Source organism: Epinephelus moara, chromosome 5, assembly GCF_006386435.1.
Source record: "Epinephelus moara isolate mb chromosome 5, YSFRI_EMoa_1.0, whole genome shotgun sequence".
Classification (NCBI taxonomy): Eukaryota; Metazoa; Chordata; class Actinopteri; order Perciformes; family Serranidae; genus Epinephelus; species Epinephelus moara.
In genome coordinates, this window is record NC_065510.1 from 25,841,474 (window position 1) to 25,854,711 (window position 13,238).

Here is a 13,238-nt window from a genome sequence, read left to right on the forward strand (position 1 = left end):
TTACACAAAAAAATCCAAGCGCAGGGCAGAAATCTGAGAGCAGAAATTCCGCAAGCGCACAGAAACAGTTTGAGCGCGAGGAGAAAAGCCGAAGCTCGAGCAGGAAATCTGTGCAAGCAACATTGTATCTGAGTGCGAGCACACAGTTTGAGCAGAAACAGATTAAATCCAAGTGCATTTGAGTGCGAGGGCAGGGTTTTTGAACGTGAAATCAATAAATAATGCTCTCAAACTGATAGACCACTCTCCATATTATATCCACATTGCTGATGACTGTGTATCAAAAATCTCATTGTGTCAATATTTTGTGGAAGCACCAATAGTCAACCCTACAATACTGATCAAGTTATTTGGTCAACAATATTGATAATTGGGCAGCATGTTGGTGCAGTGGTTAGCATTGTCGCCTCATATCAACAGAGTTCCTGGTTCAAACCTCGGGATGAGGGAGCTCTTCTGTGCAGAGTTTGCATGTTCTCTCCATGTCAGCGTGGGTTTTCTCTGGGTACTCCAGCTTCCTCCCACAGTCCAAAGACATGCAGGCTAATTGGTGACTCTAAATTGGCCGTAGGTGTTAATGTGAGCATGAATGGTTGTCTGTCTCTATGTGTTGGCACTGTGATATTCAGGCGACCTGTCCAGGGTGTACCCCGCCCGTGTGGAGGTAAAGTAAGTTGTAATATGAATATGATGATCAATGACATAGAATGACTAGCTTTTTTGAAGTACAACCCACAAACAAGGTCATAAAACTGACTGTAAAGCATCATCAGAGGCCTGGAGATGAAATTTTTTAAGATATATGTTGATATTGCAATAACCAGATTCCAGATTCTACATTATATTAAAACTTATATCACAACATTGGATATTATATTGATTTAATGCCCAGCTCTATGTTTGTGTGTAGCACAGCTAAGTGAAGAACATGCTTTTTTCCAATACTGATAGTAACATGAGGACATCAGTGCACTATGATGATGATGATGATGGTGGTGGTGGTGGTGGTGGTGGTGGTGGTGATGGTACATTATCTTTATCAACACTAAATCAAAATAAGGCTTGACACATAAATACAAACACAGACATGCAGTGTGTTGACTGAGCTTGACCTTGGAAACAGCAGTTGACAGACAAGTGGTAATTTCAGGACCACTCAGTCGCTTTTTCAGGAGCTTTTAGCCACATCACATGATCAAGGTCAAGAATTAAGCTTGACTTTTAAGCCAACATGCTGTAAATAAGTCATGTTCATATATTGAGATGCATAGAGCCAGTCATGTTTCACATTCTCACACAAATAATACTCACACATTCACATATACAAACTCTGAAATTCACAGCTAAACACAAGCACACATATTTCCCAATTGTTCATTAGCTGCTGAACTGACACCATGGTCTGAAAGACTGTGTGGGCGGTGCTTTCTACTGCACTGTCTTCATTTGTGAAAGCCTCGCTAAAATGCAGCCACGTTTCACAGCCGTTTACGAATTCCCAGACACACAGTCATACATAAGTGTGCGTGTGCGTTTGTCCTCTTGTCCCCTGCGCTATCAGTGTGTACCTTAGGCACTGTTTTTATCAGGGTTTCAGGGCAAAACAAAGTACTCGCAAAGAATTAGTAGAAGAGGAGGAGATAAAATAAAAGAGAGAGAAAGGGGGGATGAGGCTGAGCAGGGAAGAGATGATGAGGGATCGGGTACCAGAAAAAGTCAAAGAAAAAGAGGCGAACCAAGAGCAAGTGCGAAATTGGGAAAGCTTTGAGGACGATAGAGATGGATAGGAAGGGAGAAAGAGAGGCAGAGTGTAAAAGTTGAAGATTGAGAGGGGATGCTGAAAACAGGAATAGATCAACAGGGCCTTTAATCCAAAAATAGTTTCCACCCTTCTCCTCCTTCCTCCTCATCCCTACTTTCCTCCCCGCCACTCTCTTCTCTCCCCCGTCTGGTTGTTTGGAGTGATTGAAGAAATGAGGAGATGTGTGTAGCCTCCACGTCGTGAAACACACACACACAGAGCAGTGTGTGTGCATGTGGACATATTGTGATCCACAGACAGACAGATGATGTCCATTACCAGGCCGTGCTGTCCGGAGTCAGGCGGAACAGCTGCAGCCAGATCTCACTGATCTATCACTGTTCTAATGAATCTGTTATAGCCAGACCCGACCAATCAATCTCTGAGCCACTTAATCAATTAAGCCATTAATCAGACACAGACCCTAACTGTTCTTTGCCCACATGAGCAATTGCTTTACATATATACTCAGACATAAAGACACGGGCATGCACACGTGCACTTTTTACACACAGACGCGGAGTCAGTCAGCATGGAAGTGATTGTAAGAGCGAGCTTTTCTTTGTCGCAGCGGGAGGCTAACATGCAGCATAATTAAATATGGGATTGTTTGCAGGCAATTAGGATACTTTCAGAAGAAGTACAGCTGAATGAAATGAGCATCACTTTCAGATAAACAGAGAATATATGCAGGTGAGGAACTGATATGCGTTGACTGATGTTTATCAAATGATGTGTTTCTATTTCCTGTATCATTTAATTGCTGTGAGAATATTAGCCTCACAAATATGAGGATTTGTCTGCTTTATATCGCTGTAAATTGGCTATTTTGGGGTTGGACAGTTGGTTTTGACCAAAAGAAGCAATTTGCAGGGGGCACCTTGGGGTCTGGCAAATTTTGATGGACATTTTGCATTATTTTGTGATATTTTATAGACGAATTGCTTGGACCCGCATTACGATCGCTGATCCAATTCTAAAAATGATTGGCCATGATGAGTGTTCAGACGAAGTTGGACTCAGCCTGTTTCAATGTCATCTCATCTATATTGAGTGTCTTTCTCTGTTTCTGTTTCCTCTGTGAGATCCAGTAAAAATAGAAAGGCAAACTCAAGATTTCATATTCTTGCAGGAATTAGTCAGTGGCCCAATAAAAAGACTGCACAGCCTACCTTGTTGTCCTATGTTTAACCTCAGTCATTCAATATGTGCTCCTTTCTGGCTTCAATGACTAAAAAAGAAATCTCTACGTTAGTGGAAATAGTCGTCATGTGTGAAGCGTGTTGTCTCTGAGGGGTTCATGATCTTAAATTCCTTGCTCAAATAACTCTGAGACTAAGAACACTTTGTGATAACAACAATCTCACAAGTTAATTGCACGCCAAAATGTGCAAGATGTTTCTAGTAAATCTGTGTCATACTGTACGATATCAGTTTAAGGCATGTCAGATGGTGCGATGAATGTGCTGGGGGAAAGCAAATGCGAGCACAGACATGTCAGCAACTTGCACTCATATTTGGAAAATGTAGCAAAACAATAAACAAGCTTTGGCCTTTGTGTCGGCAGGTTGAAAAAAAAACGGGGAAAAGAGGACAACATGTAATGTCACTTTTGCAGAGTTAGTTTTGGGTAAATATATTTTTAGCAGTAGCATTATGCTAGTTCACCAGCGTATTCTGCATCATGATATTTTTTCACATTATAGGATTTAAATCAGCCATCAGAGGACGCATGTCACAGGGTGATGTAGGTCCACACACAAATTGATTTTCAACTTTGGTCAGGGGCTAGCCCAAAATCACACAGTGCAAAGGGTTCTTAGCTGAAAAGTAGTGGATCAATTGATTTGATTATAAAGAAATAATCCTAACTTCCAGCCTTTAAGAATTATGTGATGTGACAATGTTGTGGTATACCAAAGTGTGGTTTTCTTCAAAGAAAAGGAGGATCAATAAATTCTTAGTACAGTATTCACATTTTTATTCTGCTTCAAAGACTGTGAGTCTGCGAGTGAGTGTCTTAAGGAAATGCCAGGACGTGTTGCCCTCCATTGATCTGTCACATTCCTCCAGGCCTCGTCCCTCGACTCACTGCCATGCAGTAAATGAATGGACTTTCTCAAAAGCAGAAGCTACACAGGGAGCAGCGAACGCTTAGCTGGAATACCACTTGTTTCTGAAGGAGGCACTTAAAATTCAGTATCCTCTTATATATGAGGCTTATTTACTTATGCTGAGGGTCTCTTAGACACAGTTCTTCGAGTCTGCGGGACAGAGGGAAGCGATAGTAGAGAGGTAGAGAGATGAAGACAAAAAAATAGGTGACAGTGAAGAAAGAGTGGGATGGGGGAGTACCCTGCAGCATACTGGATAAAAGAGGAGAAGAAAGGGGGAAACAACCTGATTTAGTAATGATGCATCTCCTCTTTCTTGTCTCTCTTGGTCCCGTCTCCATCTGGTATTTCACCCTGAGGTGGTGGGCACACAGCAGCACCACATCACTGCCTTTTAAAGCCCCACCTTTTGGCTCCAACTTTCCCTTGTCTTCCCCATGTCTTTCATCCCTCGCTTCCTCTCTCTTGCCTTTTTAATATTTCTGCAAGATCAGAGGCTTCCTACTTTTTCTGTCTGTCTCTTATCAGAGGTGCAAACTTGCGGAAGCAGCACTCTCCTTTTGAATTGGAAATGATGTCTTTTTTTCATGCCATCATTAGGCTCACAGTATGAATTGAACATTTACATCTATTTCCCATTGAGAGTGCCATGTAATGAAACATGGCACTGGCGTGTCGTTTTTTAATACGTTTCCCTTGTACTTCTGTTGTTTCTTTTAAAGGCTGGATGTTTGTTTATCCATTCAATGGCACATTGTTTATTCACCGTCTCATTTCTGTGCTCTTTGTTCAACTCTGAGAGGTAATAAGAGATAATGTTTAACAAGGGATTGGTGGATTTTTTTTTTACCTCAAGTGCGCATTTGAGTGCAGGCATCTGTTTAGGCACAAATAAACGTAAAGTCTGAGGAGTCGAGATGAGGAGAGAGGAGAGTACAAATAATGTTAGTGTTGGAGAAAAAGGAAGAGGAGGAAGAAAGGCAGGGATAAGCTAACCTTTTTTCTTCCCGACAGTGAGCAAAGAGAATGTCAAAACCTGGTGACATTTGGGATTCATACAAGGATGATTGACACCAACTTTTACCTGGATGTGTATGGGAGACTGAGCTGTGCATACCAGCTGTGTGTGTGTGTGGGTGTGTGTGTGTGGGGGGGCATGATTGACATGGTAAATTGGAAAGGTCAACTGGTGCTAGTGTTTTGGTGCAGACAGGCAGACAGCAGGAAGATGTAACCTTCCCAGAGTCCACATTTATGGAGAGAGGGAGAATCTGAGCAGAACGCTGGATTTGGGGCTGCAGAGTGTCGAGTTGTGTGAAAACTAAGATTTAATATGTAAACCTGCTCACTGCTGTTTATATGCTGTGTATAAATGATAACTCTCCTGAATTCTGGACAGATTTACAAAGTGAGACAGAGTACTGGGTATCAGGAGAGGAAGCATACGGACTACGAAATTTTACCATCCGGGTCCATCAGGAATTTTGCCGAGGTCTTAGGTCAACACTCCAGCCAGCTTATTATTTTATCGGACACAAAAATGTGTGTGTGTGTTTCAGTGTGTGTAGATGAGGTCCACACGTCCTTGTGTTTCTCTCTGTGAATGTGTGAGGATTGGAAATTGGAGTTTTACATATGAATTTCAAATAGGCGCATGTGTGTGTGTGCGTGTGTGTGTGTGTGTGCGTGTGTGTGTGTGTTGCAGAGCAAGGACCAGAGTGAAGGGAGAGTGAGATTGACAGGGTAAATTGGAATGGTAAGGGTTTTGAGGTTGAACTCTGGGTTTTAAAACAGCCGAGAGAGAGAAAGAAAAGACCCAAATGTGTTGCTAAAAAAGTATCCTTTCGCTTGGGGAAGTGTGACAGTGGATGCCGACGTGGGTGGATGGGGAGAACGAAGCAAGGCTGTGCAAGGGAATAGATTGTCACCGAGGGCAAAGGGGTGTCTGGTTGTATGTAGATGGAGAGGAAGGGAGGAAGGAAGGCCCGGCGGGGCTGTTTGTGCGTCGAGAGGTGGTGGAGATGGGGGTGGGTGGGAGGGGTGAGTCACGGAGGGTTTGGGGGGTGCTGCAGCAAATAGGTGACCCACAGCTGGGGACTGAAGGGTCAGCACCTGCACAGGTCAGCTGGGAAGTTAACACAGTGAGACATGACACACAAAGCAACAGTAGCCTTCACACACATGAAAGGACATGTACAGCACACAGGATTGTTGTATTGAATAGCAGACGCAACACACAAATACTGTACTTACTCCCTGTTGTACTCTCACAAACACATAGACACCCCACATACACATACACACACACACTGTGGCAAGCACACACAAAGGACATGGTGACCTGCTTGTTTGTAGGTCCTTCAGGCAGCTGAATACACAATAGTGAATTCATGAATACAAATTATACTCAAGACTGAAACACACTTAGGCACACACTAATATTTTCACATCACCTTAAACTGTATTTTAAACACATCATATTACTATCAGCCATGATAGCCTGTTTTTGTGTTCATTTAGGGCTAAGAGTCGGATCAGTGAAACATCATCCGCCTGCACCACAGCAGTTATCTCCGCAGTGAAATGCACATCAATAAACACATTGATTAAGACAGCAAATGATCCAAAGCATTTCAAACAATGAGGGAAGTGAAAGTTACTGGAAAATATGTTTGGTGGATTCAGCTCTATAAACGTCAGATGCTTTGTTTTGTTGTGAACACGCACACGCACTAGCTCGCTCTCTCTCTGTTGTCCCCTGATGTCCCCATTGTTTCTCTGTTCCCATTTGAAACTGAAGATGACTCAGTATGACACATCATTTGAATACACACGCAGAATTGTATGCCCCCCAGACCAAAGCCTGCGTGTGTCTGTTTGTGTGTCAGTGGGCATTTGTGTATGTGTATGTGTGTGTGTGTGTGTGTGCGCTGACCCTCTTTTAGACACTCCAAAATAATAGACTACCCAATACTGCTACTTCACAGCCCAAACTGTGCTCCTGTTAAACAGCTGTGTTTAGGTGCGTTTACAATAAGTGTGGGCATTGCTGTTTTTTTATACCAATGTCTCTGAGGTATTGTTTAAATGTATATATGTTTGAGTCTGAGGAAAACTGATGTACAGCCAATATGTGTTGTTGTTGTTGTTGTTGTTGTTGTTTTTAATCCTGTAGCTACGATAATAATGGTTGTCAAATTTATGTACCTCAACAAAGCAGTGTGCCTTGATCTTTAGAGAGCAGTATTATGCCTACAGTACCTGTGCATCAGCAACACCTGAGCCAAGTTTTTTGGGATCTGGTCCAAGTCCGTCTTCTCTCTCCGGTGAATCTCTCCACATCAATTTTAGGAGTCATACTCTCGCAGTTAAACTTTCACTCATACCATATCAATAATTTAGGATTATAAACTTCACAGTTAAGAGCCAGGACCTCCAGTGTTTGGATCAAGTAGCTCCCAAAAAGTAAGCAAGGTTTAGTAGTTTCACCTGTTATGTCTAACATGTCAACTGTTTTGTCTAAAGTCATCTATTGACAAAAATGTGATTTATATCAGAAATTTTGTGATCAAAAACAGATAGATTCAAACTTTATTGCCAGCTCTGAGCACTTGTCCGTTTCTGATACTCCATGGACACATTTCGTTTGGTAACAGGAGGCACTGAGGTTCATTAACAACCCTCGTTTACAACAGATAATCTTTATTTTCATCAGAAATGATGAATGCAAGTGTTTGTGCTTTTCTTTCCTCTCTCAGCTTTCTTTCAGTAAATTTTGTAGCTGCTTTTGTTTTTCTTTCTCCTCAGCTTGCTTGCTCACTCTTCATCACTTAGCCCATACTGTACACAGAGTGTGCGAGTGTGTCAGTCGCATAGGCTGAACCAACTTTGCGCCGATGCCGATGTGAAACGTCAGAATCTAAATTAATGCCGTGACTCACATTTTTCCACACTTACACTCGCTTAGATGAAACACATCTACACACACAATCACACACCCGGTATTCAAGAGTTGAGTGAGTGGCTGAGTGGCTGAATAGGGGGTAGTGTATTGATAGATGAATAGTGAATGTAGATTTTCTGCCAGTAGAATGTCAATGCCATCATTTCCTAGCAGCCTACAGTCTTGCTACCTCTAGACTTATGACAAACATGGGGAGAAAGGCAGAGGGGGGAAGATAGAGGGGGACAAGAAAGGAGTGAATGAGAGAGACAAAATTTGGTAGCTGGCAGTTGATGGATGGGCTGCAAACAGCTTGTCTTCCTCTGGACTCCATGATAACATGCAGTTCTCTCTTCCTCTCTGCCTCTTCCTCCCTCTCATCCATATCTTGCACTCTGTCTGTATTTGTTTTTTCCTCCTTCTCAGAGAACAGAGTCTCCTCTTTCTGTGTGCCTACTCAACTCTGAGATGCCTCAGAGCTGCTGATTTGTGAAAGCCTGTATTTTCTTTTTGGCGTTTTTAAAAGTGTATTTGCTAAATGTGTCTTTTTGCTGCACCCCAAGGAAACACTTGAAATCTAAATTATATCTCTCCTGTTTTCCCTCTTTCCCCCAACTCCCCGCCTCCCCTTTTGTCCCACTTCTCTTCATCTCATTCTCTCTGGCTGATGGACAGTTGGCAAGAAGAACCGCGGGTCAACAGGTAAAGAACCCATTTACATTTACATTATCTTCCCTGCTCTTTCTGCTCCGGCTCCCTCTTACTCTCTCTCTATCTAAGCAGAGACAAATATTGCTGTGACCCTTTACTCCCACTAGAAGGTCAGAGCCAAGGGTTGCTCAGCTAAATGCTTTGCTGCAGGTCACATTGGCGGCAGTGGTGGGTACACACTGTAAAAGATGGTCCACCTGTTTTCAGCCTTGTGGCCAGTAAGACAAACCTACAGCGGGACACTTGTAACCTCAAGGTCAGCCTGCTGTAGGCCTGCATCTATTGGAAATAATGTAGAATACTCACAGTGTCTATTCAACATACAACTTCTTGTGGTTTAGCATGGCCTTGGAAAGTTTTACAAGGAAAGCTTTGGTTTCGTTGTGCGTCTCTTTTCTATAGCTTGCTAGCATCTTCAGTATGGCAACCTTGGTTTATTTTCACTGTAAGTTATAGACTGAACACTGGACAAGGATTACATCAGACGAAATCTGAGGCCTTGATGTTGTTTAATCCAGTCAGCCAGTTTATGTGGAATTAATTATCAAAGCAACATTATGCATTTGTTACCTTAAAATAACAGCTTCAACATCATTTAGATGTTAGATGGACTTGTAATAGGGAGCATGGCACCTCTTCCATTCTCATCTCAAACTTTGGTGAGTGGGCAGGATCTCAAGGGAGAAGTCTTTAATGTTTCGCAGCATGACAACAAACACCACCAGCTAGCTATAAGAAGAGGTTAGTTTAGTTTTATCTTTTTGTTAGTATCTTTAGTCCTGCTGCCCCTGTTGTGTGTGTAATTGTAGACTCAAGTTTTATACACAAGGTGTTGTAAAGTTTTTGTGTAACTGTCTCAATAAAGTTGGTAAAAAAAGAAAAGAAGCTAACGTTGGCTCTGTATTCTCCGTACAGCCTCATGGCAGAGGTGAAGGATCATGGATGTAATAATACAAACCACATACGCCATTAGCAATGCATGAATTATGCCATGTAATTGAGCAACTAATGCAGGTATGGAAACTGTTTATGCTGTCTCAATGTTAGCTGTAGAGTTCTGTCTCTGTCTGTCTCTAATGGGAGAACAATGACATCCCTTCAGTCCCATCTTTCAATGTTACATGAAAGATTGTAATGTAGGCCATAACCTTCTCAGTGTCATCCCTGTCTCATACAGTTTAGTAGTTTTCCAGATGCCAAACATTCAAACGCTTAGTAAACTTATATGTACATGGCTGTTAGCAATATTTCAGCTTTAAAAAATCTTACTGTCATTCTTTTTTGTTATTCTGTCTGTTAAGTTTGTAAAGTCAAATTTGTGTAAAATCTTGTACTATTAAGCCCCATTTCCACCAAACGCTTTCGGTATGGTACCTTTGGAACCTAAAGTAACCCTTCAGACATGGTACCTAGACCCTAGTGTTTCCACCGCAAACAGTAAATGTGGGCAGGGTTGTTGTCACTCACTGCTCCGTCTAGCACTCTCTGTATTTCCTCATTACCGGTGACACAGATGGAAGTCTGCACCACAGACGAACGAGGCTGCATGCAGACATTTTCACAACAAAATAAAACGGGCTGCAGTGAGAGTCTGTCTCCATGGGATATTTAAAAATAGTGGGTTTGTGCATTTAGTCCTTTTAAAGCAAGCTCAGGGGTTTAGTGTTCCCGGAGCCCACAGGAACAACGCTCCATAGCGCTTGTCTTTTTCTTGGAGTGAGGATTAGAATATATGCCATTCACATAATACTGTCGAAATTAATATATATAAATGCTTGAAGATCCACTTATTACTAAAAGTGTATGTCATATAAAAGTGAACAAAGTAATGGTCAAAGGGCGGCAGTAGCTCAGTCCATAGGGACTTGGGTTGGGAACCGGAGGGTCGCCTGTTCAAGTCCCCGTCCGGACCAAAAATATGGAGCGTGGACTGGTAGCTGGAGAGGTGCCAGTTCACCTCCGAGGTGCCCCTGAGCAAGGCACCGAACCCCCCAACCGCTCAGAGCGCCTGTCATGGGCAGCCCACTCTGACATCTCTCCACTTAGTGCATGTGTAGGTCCAGTTTGTGCATGTGTGTGTTTGGACCTGTGTGTAATTGACAACAGAGTGAAAAATTGAATTTCCCCTCGGGGATTAATAAAGTATATAAAATTAAAAAAAAAAAAAAGTTGTCACAGAGAAATTTAAGGTGTGGTAACTCCAGCTGCTGCAAGAGGCAGCAAAACATCCTCTCATTTTATAGTTACAGTCTACTAATAAAACACGGTATGAATAGTGGTTACATGAGTCTCAAAACCAGCCACAGCTCAGCCTGAGCAGAGTGACCGTCCACTACTGACGAATCAACGGACTGCAGTGTTCACAGCTCCACCTTTTCTTACCAGATCTGTGTGCTAGATACCCCAACAGAAGGGGTAGCAAAAATGGGAACAGTATGGAACGGTTCCATCGGTACCATCCACAACTTTTCACAGTGGAAACAGAAAAAAAGCTTACTGAACTTAACTGTACCGTACTGTACCGCTCGGTGGAAACAGGGCTTTACTCTACGTATCAGTCGACATAGTTCTTTGGATTCTGACTTACTATTTTCAGATCCTTCAGCTGGTCAACAAATGTATGTGTGCAGCTGTCCATGACACTCCATGAGACAGGGATGACACTGATAAGGTGACAGACGGAGTCGCAGTCTTTCATAAATTACATCAGCAGGGATGTAGACTCTGCTGTCGAATTGTTGTATCATGTTAGCTGTCAGACAGATCACTACAGCTCACATCACAACAGTATAAACAGTTTGCAACTCTGCAGATGCAATTTGTATTTGTGACAGCTGTGTACCTCTCAGAAACTCAGAAATCACAAAAATACCAATTCTTGCATTATATTGCTTTCAGACAGTGTTAATGTTTGGCATCAAGGTTCTAACCTTGCAGTGGGAAGTAGTTATAATAACTTCCTGCCTTGAGGAACTTTAACTCAGAGCCACTCCAGGTGGATACTGGAGTGGAGGTGGGTCTTTGTAGATGCTATATGAGCAGCAGCAGCAGCACTGGTGTCAGCATAGTTTTCTGGTTAACTGGGTGGCAGCGAAAAAAGTGAGCAGAGCACTGATGGCATTTGCACACTGCCATAATGAAAAGGGGTGTGAAGGACATTGCAGCAGGAGGAGTATGCCATTCTAGTGCGGTGGCAGACTCAAGACGACTGTCTGAACTAACTCGCAGGCATTGCCTCATTCTGCTACATCAAACATGCTAACTAATTTTCCCTACAGCACCACTTGAGAGTCTATTACCTGAGCTCGGCTTTCTCTCCCCGGCAGTCAAGCAGCCTCTCGCTGCAGATTCACACCGAGCCAAAGCACTTGCAAAGAGAGTGTTTATCTCTGCTGATATATAAACATTGAGTCACAGAGAACACAGAGTGCTTGAGCCCTGCTATAACGTTTCTTCATGGGTACACGCTGTTATTATTACATTTGTGAAGTACTGACGTATCACTTTTTCCTCCTCTTAGAGTAATAACCATGTGTAAATGTTTGAGTGCCTTAATTTCCTCCGGAAGAATTATTCCCCTGAGCCACTGTCATGTGTTGATGATTTTCAGAATTATGGGGGAGAAAAGATATTTTATTTCCTCACTGTACCAAAAAAAGTTTGCAGGCAATTGCACATGCCCTATTCCGGTATAGTGGTGATGAAATGTTACCTCATTATGTCACTGTGGGTTTTGTCAAGCAGCCAAAATACCGCAACTAATATAATACTCAAAATTAATCAAATAATCATTGAGCACTCCCGAGAGCTTAACCCCTGCCCTGCCTCGCCATTACTGCTACATGTTTCTTGTGTCTTCCTCTCTTTCTTTCCCGTCTTTCCATCTTCTTCCCTCCATCACTTGTGTGGCCCGATGACAGAGATAGATAGAGGGTTTGGCAGCTGAAGGAAGAGATGAATATTTAAAATCGGGCATCTTTCTCGGTCCTCTCACTGCTTCCCATTGTCTGTGTCTGTCTCCCCCTGGGGCTTGGATCTTCTACTCTTGGTATGGTGTGGCTTTACGTGAGTGTGTGTGTGTGTGTGTGTGTGTGTGTGTGGCATGTCTTGGCTTGTGGTTTTATATTGGCATTCTAAGGCAAGTGTAGTCAGACGATGACACTTAGCTGTCAGCATGCAGCATTAATGAGCGCAGTGACACGCACAAACACTCACCCCACTCTCACACACATGCGGTGCTCTCAAGAGAGATCAGCAAATGATCACCTTCTCCTCTCCATTTATTTTTGTATACCCTCCAAAAAAACTCTTTAGAAAATTTAAAGGAAGCTCTGCGTTTCCTTTAACCTCTCACATCCAGTGTCCCTCATTTCCAACTTTCTTCACTTTTTTTTTTTTTGTCGCTTTCTGTCTTAAAAGCTCGCCCTCTTTCCTTCTCTCAAACTCTTCCTCTCGCTCTGTTTTGTGTGCGGTCTCAGTGTGATATGTGTTAGTTGGCTGTGAACCCTGCAGACACATATCTGACAACTCTATTAATACACAGTCAGCTAACTCCAGCCTCCTCCTGTGTGCATTTGTGTGTGTGTGTGTGTGTGTGTATGCATGCAAAGAGATATGTGTGTGTGTGTGTGTTTGTGTGTGTGTGTGTGTGTGTGTGTGTGTGTGTGTG

At 42.7% G+C, this 13,238-nt stretch overlaps 1 protein-coding gene across 1 annotated transcript in view; it reads left to right on the forward strand.

The window, feature by feature from the left end:
* The window catches only part of LOC126390765 (protein sidekick-1-like), a 266,873-nt gene that overhangs the window by 145,312 nt on the left and 108,323 nt on the right, over positions 1 to 13,238 (forward strand). The window contains exon 6 of the mRNA XM_050045212.1: positions 8,534 to 8,560. Coding sequence (XP_049901169.1) covers positions 8,534 to 8,560 — 27 coding nt within the window. The remainder of the gene's footprint in view (positions 1 to 8,533; positions 8,561 to 13,238) is intronic.